The sequence below is a fragment of the Cebus imitator genome, unplaced genomic scaffold (assembly GCF_001604975.1).
Source record: "Cebus imitator isolate Cc_AM_T3 unplaced genomic scaffold, Cebus_imitator-1.0 Scaffold107, whole genome shotgun sequence".
In the NCBI taxonomy this organism is placed as follows: Eukaryota; Metazoa; Chordata; class Mammalia; order Primates; family Cebidae; genus Cebus; species Cebus imitator.
Window position 1 is genome coordinate 6,946,564 of NW_016107422.1, and position 19,718 is coordinate 6,966,281.

Genomic DNA, 19,718 nt, shown 5'->3' on the forward strand with positions numbered 1-19,718 from the left:
CTCGAGTGGAGTGGAGGTGAGAATCTTCTGATCAGAGTCACGGTGGGGGAGGTCGGGGCAGTGTACCGGTCATTCACAGGAACACCAGGGTCAGCCAGAACAGCGGAAGGACCTGGAATACAGAAGAGCTCTTCAAGAAAAGGGGAAAATGCATCATGGGGAGATGACAGCCACTAGGAAGGCTGGAGGTGACCCAGAAACCTGTCATGAGGCTCACAGGAGCAGGGCGCTTCCCTGAGTGGAAGCCATCATCAGGGATGGGAACACCCATCCTGCCCCTTGACCTCTGCAGCCTTCACCAGAGAGGGAAGGGCCAGCGGTAGTCTATTGCAGACAGGTCTTAGGGAACAAGGAGCATGTTATGGGTCCTTCTGGGGACAGACTAAGCGTTTAGTGGCTTCTATTAGGGTCGTCTAACTGCTGCATCCACCAACCCCAAATCTTAGGTTCCACACTATAAAGTTGTGTTTCTTACTCCTGTCACAGAGCAGTCAAGGGTTCGAGGGTGGCCTTCCACAGGGGCATTCAGGGATCCAGGCCATTTCTGCTGGATGCTCTGCATCGGGCCAGGAGTTGAGGGAAGAGAAATCACAGAGAATATGAGGGTGATCTCAGAGTTAGGCCTGCAAGTGGCACACATCGCTCTGTCCATTTTTTTTTTCTCCTTTTGAAACATGGTCTCATTCTCTCATCTAGGTTGTTGTGCAGTGGTGTAATCTCGGCTCATTTCAGCCTCAACTTCCTGGGCTCAAGCGATTCTCCAGCCTCAAACCCCCGGCAAGTAGCTGGAACTACAGGCATACAGGCCACCCCGCCTGGCTAATTTTTGTATTTTTAGTAGAGATGGGGTTTCACCATTTGCCCAGGCTGGTCTTAAACTCCTGGACTCAATCAATCTGCCCAACTCAGCCTCCTAAAGTGTTGGGATTATAGGTGTGAGCCACCATGCCTGACCCATGCCGAGCTAATTTTTAAATATTTTTTGGGTAGAGTTGGGGTCCCACTATGTTGCTCTAGCTGGTCTCAAACTCCTGGCCTCAGCCCTCTTGCCTCAGCCTCCCATAATGCTGGGATTGAGTCTGAGCCACTGCACCTGGCCTCTCCATATTTCTATGATCAGCCCCATGGACAGCTGTGGCCCAGTCAGTCTGCACTCTGTGGAGGACATCTGCTCAAATAAAAGCCTGCTTTGGGGAAGGCTCTGTCTTCAGGATCCCAGAGAAACTTGAGGCTTTTCCATGAGGGGAAAGTGGGTGGGCTGAGGTGATTCTAGTTTATCCTCATATAAACTATTGCAGTTAATGACTGCAGTGTCCCATTCTCTACCCACAGAATGGGACACTGCAGTCATTAACTAGAAAGATAAATACTTACATTCAGAAACAGAGAAGTGCCTGTAACATTGTGCTGACTTGTAAGGAAGAGAGAATGTAGTTTATGTAAAATGGAGACACACAAATACTTCTTTAGGCATCTGCACATATGTATCTGCAAGAATGTTCACTGAAATGTTACTACCGGAATCACAGATGTTTTTCTTTATTCTCAGTACTTTTACAATTTATACAATCTACTGATTAGATCACCTTTATATAAAGAGAAACAAAAAGAAAAGCCACACACAAAAAAAGTCTGAGAAACAAACTAAAAATCCCCAAACCCCAGTTCACCTAGAAAAAAAGTGACCCAAACTGTAAGCAAATTAACGGTCAGGGTTTTTAAACTCGCGCCCAGTTCTGAGATGCACATTGTTACAGGTGCGGTCTTGTGCCACTGTTAATTCCACAGCTCATTTAGCGGCAAGCCTGCCCACAGCACATCTCCATTGAAATGGAACCCGCAGGGACTGGAGGATGTAATTACCCGAGGATATGGCAAAGAGAGGAGAGGAGTTCTCACACCAACAAGAAAGGTGAGCCTGGGGTCTTCAAAGGCAGCCCGCCCAGGGCCTGCCACGTGGCTTCCAAGTGGGCACACTTCAGGGCTGGGTGAGAAATGCGTGGAAACCTGGGTGCTCCCTTCTGGGCGGCTTATAAAAGCCACCCCAGGTCCGGCTCCTTAAGGAGGGGTGACGGGGACGGCGACGGGGACGAAGCCAGGCAGGAAGGGCAAGGGGTCAGACCAGGCCAATGCTCGCCGCCTCCATCTTCCGTCCGACACTGCTGCTCTGCTGGCTGGCTGTTCCCAGGCCCACCCAGCCTGAGAGCCTCTTCCATAGCCGGGATCACTCGGACCTAGAGCCATCCCCACTGCGCCAGGCCAAGCCCATTGCTGACCTCCACGCTGCTCAGGTAGGAGAGGCCAGAAAAGCAACACCCCCAGGCACACAACGTGCACACAGGCACGTGCACATACGCACACGTGCACAGGCCAGGATGCCAGCTGTGTGGAGGCAGAGAAGGGCCAGGCAGGCTGGGCTGGGAGGGAGGAGTAGCTCCTGTGGCTCCTGTTGGAACAACCATGAATCGATGCTTAACTCGATTCGACAACCCCACAGGTCAGCCCTAGTGAGAGAGAAATGCCAATGCACACAGACAACAGACTCGAATGCCAAGTGCCTTTTCAAAGGCAAGCACGTGGTACTGTAGTGGCCAAGGCACTGTCCGAAGGTATTCTGTGGCTGCTCACATGCCAGTCTCTGGATGTAGAGAAGGGGATGGCCCTGCAAGGTTCCCTAGCACAGCAGTAGTGGGATCCTAACAGAGCTGTCTGGGGTGGCATCTGTGGACTTCGCCAGAGTCTGTGGTGAAGCACCCAGGAAGTCCAATGCAGGCGATCCCCTCCTCCAGAGAGTCGTGGTGGGGGCTGGGAGTGGACTGATGAGGCCCCTTGACCTGCCCTGGCATGTGGTCCTATGGTCAGGGTCAAGTCCAATTCCCAGCTCTCAGGGTGTCCCAGAGGCCGGGGCAGGGAGCAGGAGAGCCGTCCTGTAGGCAGGCTCTTAGCAGCGTGGAGCCCGCTTCCTTCCCTCCCTTTGCACAGCCATGAGGAAGCCCCCAGGTCCTCAGACCCAACCACTGCCAAACCCCTCAGTTCGAATTCGCAGCCCTCAGGACAGGCCTCTCCAAGGCCTTCTCTGTGGTGTGGCCACACCCGGCCTTCCTTGGCACCCCCACCCAGCCCCGCATGGCCTCAGGGAGCGCCCTCCCCATTCCTCCTCCTTGGCATACATGAAAGCAATGTTATGTAACACCTCACAGGCAAACAGCTTGAACTGAAGCCCCAGGATCTTATAGTCTGTCAGCTGGTTCCCTCGAAGCTGAGTCAAGGCTTCTTTAAGGTCTTTGATGGCCAAATCGTATCTTCAATTCACTGAGCCACTGAGCCTCTTCCACTGCGAAGGGGACAGGCAGAAGCACAGGATTCCTGTTCCCTGGCAGCTGCAATTTCCACCGTGTCCTGTTGCGTGTTTGGGACCTCTCACCTCCTCCCGGCCCGCGCTCACCCAGCTGCCCAGTCTTCTCAGGCCCTGTGGTGCCTCTGACCCGGCCTGGCGCCCATCCAAGACTCAGGACTGCTCCCAGGACTCGCTCCTATCTCTGTCTCTCACTGCCTCTCTCTATAGACCTCGGTCTCCCTGTCTGCCTATTTCTATTGCTGTCTCCGTCTGTTTCTCCCTGCCTGTCTTTCTGCTTCCATCTGTCTCTGTCTGTCTCTCTCTGTCTCTGTTTGTCTCTCTATCTGTCTCTGTCTCTCGAGGCTTTGGGGCAGGGCAGCCCGGGTGGCGGAAGGCCAGGTGGGAGGTGGCCCCGGATTAGGGTGCGTTTCTCTCCCGCAGAGGTTCCTGTCCAGATATGGCTGGTCGAGGGCGCGGGCGGCCTGGGGGCCCAGCCCCGAGGGGCCGCTGGAGACCCCCAAGGGCACCGCCCTGGCAGAGGCTGTGCGCAGGTTCCAGCGGGCGAACGCGCTGCCGGCCAGCGGGGAGCTAGATGCGGCCACCCTGGCGGCCATGAACCGGCCGCGCTGCGGGGTCCCGGACACGCGCCTGCCACCCCCTGCTGCCCCGCGTGTGCCCCCGGGCCTGCTCCCCAGAGCCCGCCCCAGGCGCTCCCCACAGGCACCGCTGTCCCTGTCCCTGTCCCGGCGGGGTTGGCAGCCCCGAGGCTCCTCTGACGGTGGGGCCGTCCAGGCCTTCTCCAAGAGGACGCTGAGCTGGCGGCTGCTGGGCGAGGCTCTGAGCAGCCAGCTGTCCGCGGCGGAGCAGAGGCGCATCGTGGCCCTGGCCTTCAGGATGTGGAGCGAGGTGACGCCGCTGGACTTCCGCGAGGACCTGGCCGCCCCCGGGGCCGCGGTCGACATTAAGCTGGGCTTTGGGAGAGGTAAGAGCGCCTTGGGGACCCCGGCGCGCCTCCCTCTCACCCGGCCTCTGCCACCTGCAGAATGGGGGGTGCTTAGCCCTCCCAGCCTGTCCCAAGGGCACCTGTCAGGCGGAGACTCTGGTCAGTGCAGTCTTGTTAGAATTGCGGTCACTCTGCAGAGAGCCTGGTGTGGCCTGTGGCGACACTAGGGCTGGCCCTGCGTACAGGCTGCTGCCCGGCCTGCTCCTCAAAGCGCCAGGCAGGCCCCCTGCCTGTGCCTCAGGCTTCCCCAGGGAGCAGGGGCCTCAGGACAGTGCGGGGTCAGACACAGGTGCCACCACCTCCCCCATGCAACTGGACAAATGACTGAGCCGCTTTGCAGCCGCATCTGTGACCCAGGGGTGCTCAGGGCTGTCTTCTGGTCTCACTGGGTTAATGCCCCAGCATGAGAAATACAGGGACACGGTTGGCTGAAAAAAAACAAATGTAAGGGACCCAGCCTCCACTACTTCATGTCCTCTGCAGAGGTGAGGATCCGCCTGGATCTTGCCTGGATGAGGCCTTTGTGCCGCCTTCCCAGGCCCCCAGCTGGGCTCTTACCCAGCCCCGCTCCCCTCCGCTCCCCTCCGCTCCCAGGCACTTGGTGCCTGCTGGTCTCTGACAGTCAGTGGACTGAAAACAGCTTATAAACAAACCATCTCCCACCTGCCTCGCGTTGAGGGCTTAATCCAGGAGCTGTCACTCTGCCTGCCTCTGCTGCTGGTTCCTGGAGGCTGGGGACCCTGTCATGTACTCTAGGTGAGGCGTCTGTATGAGGGGTACTCATCCTTCACTGGGACCACCTCCTTCTCCCCATCTCCAGGCCGGCACCTGGGCTGTCCCCGGGCCTTCGATGGGAGCGGGCAGGAATTTGCACACGCCTGGCGCCTAGGTGACATTCACTTTGACGATGATGAACACTTCACACCTCCCACCAGTGACATGGGCATTAGCCTTCTCAAGGTCAGTGGTCCTGAGCTGTTCATGTTGATAAGGCACAAGCAGTGCTGACGGGCCGACGTCCAAAAAGTCCAAGCTTTTCCCAGGAAGTGTCCGCATTCTCTGAGGAGGCAAATCCGTGTCTGGCCAGGGTTCCCTAGGTCCACTAGTGCTCCCCTCTTCACAAGCACAGGCCTCCCATCTGTAACGCAGGGATCCGTCGCCCAGGCTTCACCCAGCGCCATGGTGTGTGTTCCCCTTCTAGGTGGCAGTCCATGAAATTGGCCATGTTCTGGGCTTGCCTCACACCTACAGGACAGGATCCATAATGCAACCAAATTACATTCCTCAGGAGCCTGCGTTTGAGTTGGACTGGGCGGACAGGAAAGCGATTCAAAAGCTGTACGGTAAGAATGCCGGTGAGGGCATCCCCGAGCTCACGGAGGACAGACAGTGTTCCTGAGCACAGCAGGACCCCGCTCACTCCTCACTGGGAGCCTGGGCCCGAGAGCATAACGTTGTACCACTGCACCACCCAAGAGTAGCCACCCTCTGGCTCCATGATGCTGCTGTCTTAGTAAAACGTGGTTTTGCCTAGCTGACTGCCAGTCGCTCCTGTGTCCTCTCTTCCACTTGCCACGTGCATTTCTTAGGAGGACAGTGAACACAGTGGTTTTCTCAACACAAGCTCCCCCTCCCCCCGCCACTGTGCTGTGGCATCCCACCAGAGACACACACACTGGAAGCCCTGGGAATTTACTGCAATCCCATGGCAAAGAGCAGCTTAGCCTGGCCAGGATAAGTTCCAATTTATTTAAAATGTCAGGCCAAATGTTCTAGTGGTTATTTAATTAAAGTGGTTAGTGATTTAGCACAGAGGCCAAGGGAAGAAAGCTGTCCTTCTCTTCTCCATTAGAGGTCCCTAGGCTGGGCACGGTGTCTCATACCTGTAATCCCAGCAGTTTGGGAGGACAAGATGGGCAGATCTTTGATGTCAGGAGTTCGAGACCAGCCTGGCCAACATGTTGAAACCCTGTCTCTACCATAAAGACTATCAAACAAAAAAGTCCTTAACAGAGGTCACCGCATTTCGGTTCTCACACCCCCGTTCTCAGCATTCTGTGTCTTTGGACATAAGAACTGCCAGGACACACTGAGTTGCCGCAGTGGAAATCTTGCTCTGACGTGAGCCCAGAATTAAACTTCTCTCTAGTGAAGTCAAACTGCTGTCGAGCTGTCAAGGGAGGCATTCACCAGCTATATTTAGGGTGGTCAACTGTAAATAACTGCATCCAAATTGAGATGCTTCCGAGAGCGGCCGGGGGCACGTGAAGGATGAAGGATGGTGCCCGTGAGCCAGGGCTGCAGCAGGCACCCTGGTGCCTCCGGCTCCCTCTGCTCAGCCACCTCAATCTTTTTTTTTTTTTTTTTTAAGATAGGATCTTACCCTGTCGCCCAGGCTGGAGTGTCTCAGTTCATTGCAGCCTCGGTTTCTCAGGCCCAAGTGATCCTTCCACCTCAACCTCCCAAGTAGCTGGGACCACAGGCACCATGCATGGCTAATTTTTGTTTTTGTTTTTTTTTGTAGACTGGGTTTCACCATGTTGCCCAGGGTGGTCTTGAAGTCTTGGGCTCAAGCAGTCCTCCTGCCTCAGTCTCCCAAGGTGCTGGGATTATAGGAATGCGCCACTGCACCTGGCGCTGCTTCAGTCTTATGTGGTGTCTTGCTTAAAGGTGTTTTTATAGAAAGCCCCAGCTTTGCAACTGTCTTCGTTCAAGTCACACATGAAAAGATAAGTTTTTGCACCATATGACAAGAGGCTTTTTTTTTTTTTTTTTTAAGGCTCCTGTGAGGGATCATTTGATACGGCATTTGACTGGATTCGCAAAGAGAGAAACCAATATGGAGAGGTGATGGTGAGATTTAGCACGTATTTCTTCCGCAACAGCTGGTACTGGCTTTACGAAAACCGAAACAATAGGACACGCTATGGGGACCCTATCCAAATCCTCGTTGGCTGGCATGGAATCCCAACACACAGCATAGATGCCTTCGTTCACATCTGGACATGGAGAAGAGATGAACGTTATTTTTTTAAAGGTACAGATTCTTCATTCATGGTTCTATTTCTCTTATTAAACAAATGCAGTCAGAAGGAAGGTCTTGAGCCCCTACCAAGAAATCTGTTGTAGTGCTCTTATCCTCACTTGCTTAATTTCTGCTCTATCAGACTGGAAGCTCTGAGAGCACAAGGATTGGGTTCTATTATTTTTTGTTTGTGTGTTTGTTTGTTTGTTTGTTTCTGAGACAGTTTCACTGTCACCCAGGCTGGAGTGCACAATCATGGCTTACTACAGCCTCAACCTCCTGGGCTTAAGTCATGTTCCCACCTCAGTCTCCTGAGTAGCTGGGATCACAGGCTCAAGCCACTACACCTGGCTTAATTAAAAAAAAATTTTTTTTTTGTAGAGATGGGGGTCTCACTAAGTTGGCGAGGCTAGTCTTGAACTCCTGGCTTCAAGCTGTTTTCCCACCTTGGCCTCTCAAAGTGTTGGGATTACCACTGACCCAGCCCCCTGATCTTTTTAAGAAGGCACTTAAGTCACCGAATGAGTGAATGAATTCTGCTAGGCATTAAGGGGGTTGCCAAAAAACTGTAACAAAGGGCCCTGCCTGCAGGAATTTTAATCTGGTTCTAGAGGAAAAGAAAACACCTTGGAAGCCTAGGAACAGAAGTGTTTTTAAGCGTTGGCCAAGCAGAAGAGGTGACTACTGTCATCTGGAATTGGGTGCTGGTGCCCCCAGGAATCAGGTCTTGGCCTAGACTTAAGAATGGGTGGGATCTGGGATGCCCAGAAAAAGGTACCCAGAATGGTAAGTGGATAAGGGTGTGGAAGTGTCAGAGACAAGCAGCAGAAGCCAAGCCGTGGGGCTGGGAGACTGGGGTCCATCGGAGTTGGCGACAGTGTCACACAGGATGAGATCAGGCTAGAAAGATGGGTTGGTCCAACCACGGAGAGCCTCAAATGCCAGGGCCAGGGGCTGGACTTCACTGGGCAGGCCATGAAGAATCAATGGCAATTTCTCAACAGGGAAGGCCAATGTTTTGCTGGAAGGCAGAAGCTGATGTGGTGGAGCCTGGGGGGTCATGGGGAATACACAAAGAAAGGCAGGTCTGGGACTCTCTTGCTGTCACTGCTCCTTACTCACCCGGTCTCATCCAGAACCCTGGGCCTGGTACACGAGTCATGCTGCCTTTGCAAAACCAGATAACACAGAGTCCAATCACAAACACGATTTGTGGTCACTGCTTTTTCCTTCCCCTTTCCTACCCAGAGTCAAGTTGTGTACTCCCTCTGCCTGAATCCTAGTAATATTACCATAGGGCTTTAAATTGCTCAAAAAGACTTAAGGTGAGAGCCAAACTGAATTAACTTTATATGCAAATTTTACCATAAGGATCCTGTATATACATTTGGTTTTAATTTTCCTTCATATCACACAAAGGAAGAATTAGTTCAGTTATGTAAAGAAATCGTGGACTTTTATATTTTATAGTTCAGGTCTTCCAGTGGTGGCGGCACATCTTTCAGGGCCTTAAGAAGTCCCAAACTAGAATTTATGTTGGCAACACTCAAAGAATCTTACTCATGGAATTAGGTCATCATAGGAGAACTCCTACAATACAGCTGTATTTTATTCTTGGAGCTTTAAAAACATCTTAATTTGCTATGAATATTTTGGATTAGAAGAAATTCCTGTCAGAGTGAATTGCATCTCTAACTGGACATACATCACATTGTTCTCAATGGTGAACTTTTCCAAACATATTAAATATTTGGTTGCTAAGGAACGTACTGCTTGGGGTGCTCTGTGAGTTGTGAACACCAAACAAATGTGTTTAAGTGGATTTAGTCTATTCTATGTTGGCAAGAAGCCAAATATTCAGGATTAGGAACCAACAAGAGCCTAAAATAACCCCCTACTGATTTAGAGCACGAAATTAGCATTTGAACTTTGAAACAAAATGGAGCAAGTTCCATTTCACAGGACAGTGGGGAAGTCTCTCTGGAGTGGAATTTGAGAGTCCTGGCCTGCATTCCTGGTCAGTCGCTTCAGCTCTCTCTATTCCAGTGTTCTTATTTGTAAAATGGGCGTGGTGGTGGGACTAGATGACTCTAAAACCAAGGTATAATCCAATCATAAGGATCATGATTTCTTCTGCAAAAAGAGGGCTTATACTGATTAGGATAGGAAAATGATTCCAAGCCTTGGGCCACTAACATTAAAAGGAACAGCTTTAGACTATAAAGGAAGAAGAAAAAAAATTAAGATACTCAGGTAAAAAAGACATTAGTTTCGCTGTTTTGTTTTTGCTTTTGATTAGAGCCAATAATATAGTGATGTTCACAGGATGGGGTTTGCTTTTGCTGTGAAAGGCAACCAACATTCCAACGGCAGCAACAATGTCCAAGAAAAATGCATTCCCTGGGCTAAATCTAAAAGTCATTCCAGACCTGGGACATCACTGAGTGGAGGCTTCTCTCAGATGCCGAGAGCCCCATTTCCTCCTAGAACCGTGGCAACACGCTGTACAGGATTGCTGAGACCTATCTTGAAAACTCTCCTCTTTGTCACATTTCCTGTGATTTAATATTAATGAACCACATGAATTTATTTTCGTTGGCTCTCAGGAAATCAATACTGGAGATATGACAGTGACAAGGACCAGGCCCTCACAGAAGATGAACAAGGAAAAAGCTATCCCAAGTTGATATCCGAAGGATTTCCTGGCATCCCAAGCCCCCTAGACACAGCCTTTTATGACCGAAGAAAGAAGTTAATTTACTTCTTCAAGGAGTCCCTTGTAAGTAAAGGCTCTTCAGCCTAGCATTGCTTCTATCATCCCAAACAGAGATTTGTCAGATGACCAAGTTTGTATTTAAAAGCGGTACTTGGCCTGGCACAGTGGCTCATGCCTATATAATCCCAGCACTTTGGGAGGATGAGGCGGATCACTTAGCCCAGGAGTTTGAAACCAGTCTGGGAAACAAAGTGAAACCCATGTTTTGGTCTCAATAAAAAATACAGAAATTATCCAGGTATAGTGGCACATGCCTGTGGTCACAGCTGCCTGGGAGGCCGAGGCAAGAGGATCACTTGAGCCTGGGAGGTCGAGGCTGCAGTGAGCTGTGACTGCACCACTGCATTACAGTCCAGCCTGGGCAAGAGTGAGCCCGGTTCCCCAAAAAAAGAAAAACAAAAAACCTGTACTCACGTCAGATCTAAATAGCAATGACAGAGCATTGCAGATGAAAAATTTGGATGTTCAAGTCTAAAGAATTTGGTACAAAGTCTGAGTTACTTATCTCATTGTTATAAATTAACCTAAAATATGAAGAATTTTCAGAAGAGCCCGTCTATCTAATTTGCTTTGCAGGTATTTGCATTTGATGTCAACAGATATCAAGTACTTAATTCTTATCCAAAGAAGATGACTGAAGTTTTTCCAGCAGTAATACCACAAAACCATCCTTTCCGAAATATAGATTCTGCTTATTACTCCTATGCATACAACTCCATTTTCTTTTTCAAAGGCAATGCATACTGGAAAGTAGTTAATGACAGGGACAAACAACAGAATTCCTGGCTTCCTACTGATGGCTTATTTCCAAAAAAGTTTATTTCAGAGAAGTGGTTTGATGTTTGTGATGTCCATATCTCCACACTGAACATGTAATGAGAAAAAAATGGAAAATGGAGAGTCAGGTCATAGGACTTCGCTAAGAGAAAAATTCTGACATTGTTTACAAAGAAAACCAGATTTTCAGTAGCTGAGGCAAATATGGCTCTGTAAGTTAAAACCCAGTGGAAAAAGCCTTAGTTGAACTTTTAAAATACTTGATTTAAAAATCAGTTGCTCAGGTAAAACATAATTCATAACCTAGAAAGGTTAAAAACAAAACAAAAACAAAACTAAGCATCCAAAGATCTTTGTCTGCTTGCTGCTCTGTGGGGCTCTGCCCATCCCAACTGCTTGCCCACCTGATTTATGGGAGTTGGAAAGGTGACCAGAGCCATGGGTTAAGCTATCAAGGAAGGAGACGCCATGGATATGATCTTACTGAGGGATTCGACTGGAAAGGTCACGGAATTCAAATGAATTGCACTCCAAGGTCCCTGTCAGAATGACATTTCTCTAATGACAGTATATAAAAGGCTTTCAAGTGCATTTCTCTCTTGATCTTCACAACTCTGTCAGCGTGGCAGGATGGATACTATCGTACACATTTCCGGTCATATTAACCAAAGTTCATCTGTTGGATCCAGCCAAAAGTCAAATGCAGTGGCAGCTCTGGGCCCTCATCTCCAAATTCCAGCCCAGGGTCCTCTGCACTTCCTCTGTATCACCGTGGTGGTGGCTGGCCCTGCAGTGCGTTGCACCATCTGGTTTGAACACACAGGTCTGCAACCCAAATGGTCCTGAACAGAACAACTCTTCTGGTTCACTGTAATTCACTTAGTGTTCTCTCCTGGCACTTTATATGACAGTTTACTTAGGTTCTAAAGACCAGACTACCAAAAGGAGACTCTTGAAGCTAGTTGGATAATTTTATTTTTCCAGTTATGTCTAGGATAGGCATATGTCCCTTCAACTTTTACATAATACGGCTATTAACTCTTAACCCGAATGAAACCCAATGTCATTTGTAATGAAGTGAACAAAACCCGGGCAATGAAATGAACTAAAATGGTTTCAGTAGCCTCAATGATCAGGCCACAAATACCAAATTTCTTCTTCTAAAGTAACAGCTAAAACACAGGTAGGTTAAAAATAGCAAATTACAAATACATGTTTTAAGGATCTTTTTCCCCCTGTAGGAACTTTCGTGTTATTGCTTTAACAAAGGAAGATGGCTATAATTTATACTTACATAAGAACAAATTTTCCTCTTGACTGAAAGGCTGTTTCAGCCAAGGAGAGGGGCTGAGAGAAAAGATAAGCAACTCTCATACCCCTAACCCCAGCTCATTCCTCCTAAGTAGAATATCCCTTTGAATTCATTAACTCAAAAGATCTTGGATTATCATCTTAGATTATAATCAACAGAAGTGTCTGGGTTTATCTAGCAGGGCAAAGTCAGTTTTATTATGTGTGTACACTTGCTACAAGGGGAAACAGAGTGACAGTGGTCCTGAAATGAAATATTGCTGAATTTGTACAACTGCTTTACAATGTAGGCAAAACTTTAAATGTTTCAGTGATTAATTTTTGCAAACTGATATAAATCTGTTCTAAGGAAAATGCAAACTAAGTAAACAACAACTAAGTGGACAAATGGTGAGAGAGAATTCTGCTAAGCTCTGATGGACATTAACTCACTGTCAATGGGCTGGGTATCGTGGCTCACGCCTGTAACCCCAGCACTTTGGGAGGCTGAGGCAGGTGGATCCCTCGAGCTCAGGAGTTGGAGACCACCCTGGGCAACATGGCAAAACTCTGTCTCTAGTAAAAATGCAAAAAATTAACCAGGCATTGTGGTGCACACCTGTAGTCCCAGCTACATGGGAGGGTGAGGTGGGAAGATCCCTTGAGCCTGTGAGGCAGAGGTTGCAGTGAGCTGAGATTCTGCCACTGTACTCCAGCCTGGGTGACAGTGAGACCCTGCCTCAAAACAAACAAAAAAACTCAGCCAATGAAAACATCTGAAAATCTCTGTAAAAGAGAAAGAAGCCTCTTTTACATCATAGCTCAGTAAAAATTTGGCTTAAAACCAGTTATTCCAGACAATTTTCTAGTATAGTTGGAATTCCTTCAGAGGTGTGGTTAGTGCGGGAGGGGCTCATGGCCACTGTGGAGGGCCTGCACAACTTGCCTCAGCTACCTACGGGCCGGCAGGGGGCTGGGTGGATCTCCAGTGCACCTGCCCCAAGGCCTAGGCAGCAGACCTAACCACAGTGACATCACACACAGGAGTCCAGACCTTTACCTCACCTTGAAGGAGCCTGTTTTACATGTTACACTGTGTTGAAGTTGAAAATATGAATTATGAACAAAAACAGCCTTGTGCACTATAGCCATTACAAATAATATGGGATGCTTGTGTGTAACTGGATAAGAGCCGTGTAGCAGCAGTGATAAGGAAAATATTCTCAAGAAATTTAGTGGACAGCAGAATTTTAATGTTAATGTTTTGAGTTTTACTTTGTAAACTTTATTAATTAAACTGAGTTCACATCGAAACTCAAGGTGAAGAATGGAAACTGGAAAAATACAAAGACATTTTAAATAAATAGTTTATTTATTCAAAATAGTTTTCTTACCTTATTCACAGTTTCAAGTTTAAAATGAAAAAAAAAAGGGATAGTACCTATTCTTGATCAACTGTCATATAAAGTCAAAAGTGAACCCTTCAGAACATGCATTAAATACAGCAAACCGCACAACAGCTAGTCTTGGAACAACCCTGCACTGAAGCTTGTAAAGAACACACCTTTTTTCTGTGCAATTTAAAAGGAAACACTGTAGATGTACAGGAAGTCTCCTTAACCCACTTAAACCTGTAATGTCATTTGGATAAAAGTTCTCTTAACCAAAGTAAAAGATATTTTATCCAAAACAATATCTTAGACCCATGTAGCTTGACACACTTTGAAAATATGTGAATGTGTAACTGCATCACAGCAAGTCTATTAACATTGAGGTACCATGTACTTCTCAAAGAAATAAATAGTGGAAGCTTTAAGGTTGATTCTGATGTTAGCACGTCAAGTGAAGATGCCACAGAACTCAACTGTAATTTGTCTGTCACTTAAAATAACTCTGTGTTTCCACTGATATGCCCGTTTTAAATGGATATTTCCCTATTATTTAATGGAACAAAGCACCGAATGAACAAACCGGCTCCGTGTTGAAGGCACTGACAGCGTGTCTGGGACGCAGCTCTGTGCAGTCACTGAATGGCGCTGCTGCTTGCTGCACTGCCGGCAGTGGCAAGCTGGCCCAGCAGGTGGACGATAACATTGATTCTTTCCAGAAGAGTCGCAGTTTTGTTTGCAGTCGCTCTCAAAAGCTGGGAGTAAATGTGCTTGTTGGTTTTGAGGACTGCATCTTCTTCAATGTTATTGCTAGGGTTAAAAAAGAAAAGAGACAGATAAGGGACCACCAATGCCTACCAACAATTCAGAGGTCCAGAACACCGGCCAGGCATTGTGGCCTGTGACAGCCCAACAGTCACTCTTCACAGAGCAGCAGGGTTCCACTCCTGTCGAGTTCAGACCTGCCTTCTTTTATCTATCGCTCACAGGCCTGTTTCTAGACATTTATTTCAATACATCACTGAAATCCAGGACTCATTCCTTTTATAAATATTTGAATGCCTATTATGTACCAGGAACTGCTCTTGACAGAACAAAACAGGAAAAAGAAGCCCCTGCCTTCATGGAATTTGCATTCTCTTGAAGTAGGAGTTTGTGAGAGGGGAGTGGAGGCACTAAGGGAGACCACAGTGAACAAGAGTGTGATAGAGGCCATGAAGAAAGTGCAGTGGGCTGGGCGGGTGAGCGCAGAAGGAGCTATGCAGTACCTCCTCTGTTCCTCCAGCTCGGCCTAAAGCGCCGTCCTGTGTCACATGCACACATCTAAAGCCATTGTTGCACTGCTGTCTCTAGAGCTAGAACTACCTAGGATTTAAACACGGATTCCTGACGGACAAGAACGACTGCATCTCAATTTACCCTAAAAATGTCAGTGCAGTTCTGTATGAAGAAAGCCCCTCAGCTGAAGAGTCCTAGACAGTACTCTACTTTAAAACTATTTCACTTTACAGTTGGTCTTGAAAATATTTACCCCTTATGATGGATGGGTGAATTTCTATATCTGTTATTACTGGAAAAGACTAGTAATTAATTACGTGGCAGTTCATACCTAGCATCTTTTTTTTTTTTTTTTTTTTTAACATGAGTCCAGGTGAAGACCCCTGGCTGACATAACCAGGTAACAGATAACAATACCACAACGCTTTACAGGGTCCATGACCACATCTGAGCCTTACAATAATCCCATCTCCTCAGATAGGCAAGGACTAGCATTTTTATTTTACAGATGTAAAAACTAAGGCCCAGAAGGGTTAATAGTTTGGATTAAGGTCAAAATGTCATGTTTTCCAATTTCAAATGCTATGCACTTTCACCTCTTTGGGGTACAAAATTTCTCCCTTCACCCAAGTGCTTGCCAGTCAGGCCTGCCGGAGAGCAGCCAACAGTGCAGAGCAGCCAACAGTGCAGAGCTCCCTTCCCCCAGGAGTTCCCCTTTCTTTCATTCCTGGCTCCATCCCTCCTCCACAGGATCCACATCCCACATCCCGTCTTTAGACATTTCTCCCCCCAATTCCCACTTCTTTTATCAGGCAAATCTCCTCCTGCCTTCCCTCAACAGCCACAGCACAGCAAAACTGACTGTTCCAAATGCATTCCCTATCTGTAATCTGCGCCTATGATCAGCTATATTTTAGTTTTTGGGGCGAGTTAAGTCACAAAACCCTTTAATAACCTTATAGAAAATTTAAATTACTCTGACAGTAAATCAAGGCGATGGCGCTTAATATAGAAAAGGCATTTGAAAGATGAATTATTCTTTGTGGACAATGACATCACACTGCCATTTTACTAATAGTTGGGTACCTAAAGATAACTGATGGCTGCAGGGATTACAAACGTAAAATCTTTTGATTCCTAATAAAACTCTGAATCTTAAATCTTCATCTTCCAATTTCCAACTTCTACAAATTTCTACAAATCATGGTTTCCTTAATGAATTCTTATCAGTAGTTTCACTGACCTATGACCCCTATACAGAGGGCTCCATCATTTCATCTCCCTTTTCACTAATCTTAACCAAATATTAAATGTACACATTTAGGCCGGGCGCGGTGGCTCAAGCCTGTAATCCCAGCACTTTGGGAGGCCAAGGCGGGTGGATCACGAGGTCAAGAGATCGAGACCATCCTGGTCAACATGGTGAAACCCCGTCTCTACTACAATTACAAAACATTAGCTGGGCATGGTGGCGCGTGCCTGTAGTCCCAGCTACTCAGGAGGCTGAGGCAGGAGAATTGCCTGAACCCAGGAGGCGGAGGTTGCGGTGAGCCGAGATCGTGCCATTGCACTCCAGCCTGGGTAACAAGAGCGAAACTCTGTCTCAAAAAAAAAAAAAAAAGTACACATTTAAATGGGAACAACCCATAAATCTAAAAGATTTGTTCTTGGCACTGCAGCAGAGAGCTCCCTGAATCTTCAGAGATTACTTCTATTTCTTACAGTTTTTCTTTATATTAAGTCCCAAAGCCACCAAAATGTCAAGAGGCCTGGATCTGTGAAAGCAATGAGTATTAAAACACAGCAGAAAAGTAAATTCTAAAATCAAAAAGAAAAAAGAAAAAAACTTTTGGCTTAACAAACTGCCACTGCTAGAATCTGCAGGCCAATGCCAATGCGGTTGTCATACGATGATGGAACGCCTGTATAAACTGAAAATGAAAACAAAATGTTTTTAAACAAGTGCATCTTTCCCTGTAATTCTACAGGAGTCTTATAAACTTAACACTTTAATTATGAAGCCTTGTTTATTTTTTTTGCCAGAGGGCATGAGGTGGAAAAAACAGTAGTCGAAAAATAAAAATTTATTTAACACAGCCTCTCAGTATCTGTGGAGGATTGGTTCTAGGACTCTCCAGAAAACTAAAACCTGAGGAGGCTGAAGTCCCTGATATAAAATGGTGTAGTATTTGCATTTAAGCTGTGTACATCTTCCTACATACTTTAAATCACCTCTAGATTACTTATAATACCTAATACAATGTAAATGGCTTATAAATGGCTGTTATACCGTATTGCTTTTTAAATTTATATTATTCTTTAATATTTTCAATCTATGGTTGGTTGAATCTGGATTCAGAATCCTTGGATACAGAGGACTGATTGCATTTTCTTTCTTTAAGGTCTCACCCTGATTTCCCTTTATATTGCAAAAGAGAATGTTCATGTATTCACTGTGAAATAACTAAGTCTGGAGCAGAGGATATTTTCCTCTTAAAAACAAAATTATAGATGTTTTCATTTTCACATCAGTGAAAAATGAAATATCATCAACTTAGTAACTAATATTTTTGTTTTGAAACTTGTCAAAGTATTTATTGTATTAACACAGTATCACATTTCACAGTTTAATAAACCTTAAAAAAATCAACATAAATCAGCTACATAAGACTTTATGCATCATGCATGAAAACTTTAGATTAAAATAGTTTTCAGCAGAATATTAATAACCTAAATAAACAGAATCTTAGAAAACCTTCCATTAAAATAAAAATTACTTTGGTCATACATATATATGACTGTTATGGTTATAAAAGATAAAACTGAAACTATTACCTACTCCCAATTTCTCAAATGATTGACTTGTGAAAAATCAATGAATCACATTTTCTCACATATCTTGTATTTACATTGCCACCTTGTGGAAACCAATACAAATTTAAAAAATTTACCCGCTGCTGTTAGGAAAAGTCAGTGTTGTTACTATATGCACTATCTGCTCTGTCTTTTGGCTCTTCAGAAAGATGGATGTCTCTGCTAAATCAATGAGTCTATTAACATACCTTGCTGTGTACCACAGCCAGGATATGGTATAGACATTGAGGGTTAACAATGAAATAAAAGCTCTCCTTAGACTATAGAGAATTATTCAAAAGCATTTTTTTTTTCTTTAAAGAGATGCGTTTTGCTCTGTCTCCCTGGCTGGAGTGCAGTGGTGCCATCATAGCTTGCTGTGGCCTTGAACTCCTGGGTTCAAGTAATCCTTTCGCCTCAGTCTCCCAAATAGCTGGGATCACAGGTGTGAGCCATGGCACCCAGTCCAAAAGCAGTTACTGAAGGAAGTTTCTATTCAGGATGCAAAGCTGGACAAGGTCTGTGGCTCAAGCACGACAAACTACAAGGTCATGGCTTTTCTTAAATCCATGAGAGGTGGGGCAACCAACTAGCTTGAAATCTAAGGAGAGACAGGCTGATGCAGGGAGAGAAAGGAGAGTCCTTCCTTACCCAGGCAGATGCAGCCAGAAGCTAGTAAGCATTTAGCTAAAATAGTGAATGAGTTGGTGGGGGTCCAGTGAGGCTGGTTAGAGAGTGTAGGGCCTCTGTGGAGTCGGGGGGTTCACATCTTACTGGCTTTTCTCCAAGGACCTCCCCAAGTGTTCACATAAAAGACCAGTGAGAATCCTGAGAAAGTGACCCTCCTGGTGTAGACCTATCGTAGGGTAATAGCTGCTGCTTTAGGAGGGACAGGCAACCCCACCTGGACCCTTCCGTATGAAACAAAAGCCTCAGTGGGGGTGGGGGAAGACAATGAACCCTGTCAACCTTAAGGCATGGGTTAAAGTCCATGAAGAGAGGGGAAGGGAACAGAAAAAAATTCTGGAGGGTTAGGCAGGGTGGTGCAGGGGCAGTGGGAGGGCCACTGTCCTGAGACTCAGGAACATGAGTGTCTGCCTAGACTGATGCTTACTTAAACAACTGTGGAGTCCTTGCTAACTCCCTGCTCCCTCCCCAACAGGCTAAAAAGTACCGAAGGACAAGTGATAGTGGAATATGGTTGGAAGAACTATGAGAATGTAAAGACAGACCCTCCCTAAGGTGCAAAACAAAGGAAAGATCTAGAGCTGAAGGTAGAGAAGACATCAAGAATCACCTTCTGCACACCTGCTCCACCCTACACACAAAGACTGCAGGAAAACTTGAAGCCTGTGGTACACGGAAGGTAACCATCAACTCCAAGCTAGAAAAATGAATTCCACTCCCCGCACTAAAGCTCTAGTAGGGAAAAGTACAAAAAATTCTGGGCAAAAAAAAAAAAAAAATATTTTCCTTGGTCTCTACTATCATATATAAGGTATCCAGTTTTCAACAAACAAGAGATATATGGAAGACAAGGAAAAAAACAACATACATCCAAGAGACAAAGAATCAACAGAATCAGCTAATTATGACACAGATGTTGGAACTATCTTATAGGGAATTTAAAAAGACTATAATTAATATGTTAAAGGCACTAATGGAAAAGGTGGATACCATGCAAGATCAGATTGGTAATTTCAGCAGAGAGTTGAAACTAAGAACAAACCCAGGAGAAATGCTAGAAATGAGGAACATTGTAACAGAAACAGAGAATGCCTTCAAAAAGTTCAACTGCAGATGACACAAAACCAAGTAAGGAATCAGTGAACTTGAAGACAGTTCAATAGAAATTATCCAAACAAAATCATAAAAAGAAAAAAGGGCATCAAAAAACCAGAACAGAATATCCAAGGGCTGTGGAACAACATCAAACAGTCTAACATAGGTATAACTGGGGCTGTAGAGAAGGAGAGAGAATGGAATAGAAG

At 46.4% G+C, this 19,718-nt stretch overlaps 2 protein-coding genes across 4 annotated transcripts in view; one reads left to right on the forward strand and one right to left on the reverse strand.

Annotated features, from left to right (window-relative positions):
- The first annotated feature begins 1,758 nt into the window (after positions 1-1,758).
- Positions 1,759-18,960, forward strand: MMP21 (matrix metallopeptidase 21). 2 transcript variants are annotated; one of them, XM_017537904.2, is made up of 7 exons: positions 1,759-2,291; positions 3,779-4,319; positions 5,161-5,300; positions 5,542-5,683; positions 7,120-7,377; positions 9,972-10,144; positions 10,718-12,775. In XM_017537904.2, the coding sequence occupies exons 1-7, from the start codon at positions 2,130-2,132 to the stop codon at positions 11,015-11,017; spliced, it is 1,716 nt and encodes a 571-aa protein (XP_017393393.1). In that variant the 5' UTR covers positions 1,759-2,129; the 3' UTR covers positions 11,018-12,775. The 2 variants fall into 2 exon arrangements, 1 of the variants encoding a protein (XP_017393393.1); XR_005201741.1 differs by lacking the exon at positions 1,759-2,291 and adding an exon at positions 18,890-18,960 and having other exon boundaries at positions 3,421-4,319; positions 10,718-12,101.
- Positions 13,558-19,718, reverse strand: part of EDRF1 (erythroid differentiation regulatory factor 1) — a 46,672-nt gene continuing 40,511 nt past the window's right edge. For both annotated transcript variants that reach the window (XM_017537899.1, XM_017537900.2), the window contains one exon: positions 13,558-14,406. In XM_017537899.1, coding sequence (XP_017393388.1) covers positions 14,232-14,406 — 175 coding nt within the window. In that variant the 3' untranslated portion in view covers positions 13,558-14,231. The remainder of the gene's footprint in view (positions 14,407-19,718) is intronic.

Bases quoted from the DNA above. Each gene is read 5' to 3' on its own strand.
- MMP21 (XM_017537904.2), top strand. From the start codon at position 2,130: ATGCTCGCCGCCTCCATCTTCCGTCCGACACTGCTGCTCTGCTGGCTG. The intron at 2,292-3,778 runs GTAGGAGAGGCC...TCTCTCCCGCAG, and splicing joins CTGACCTCCACGCTGCTCAG to AGGTTCCTGTCCAGATATGG. The intron at 7,378-9,971 runs GTACAGATTCTT...GTTGGCTCTCAG, and splicing joins TGAACGTTATTTTTTTAAAG to GAAATCAATACTGGAGATAT.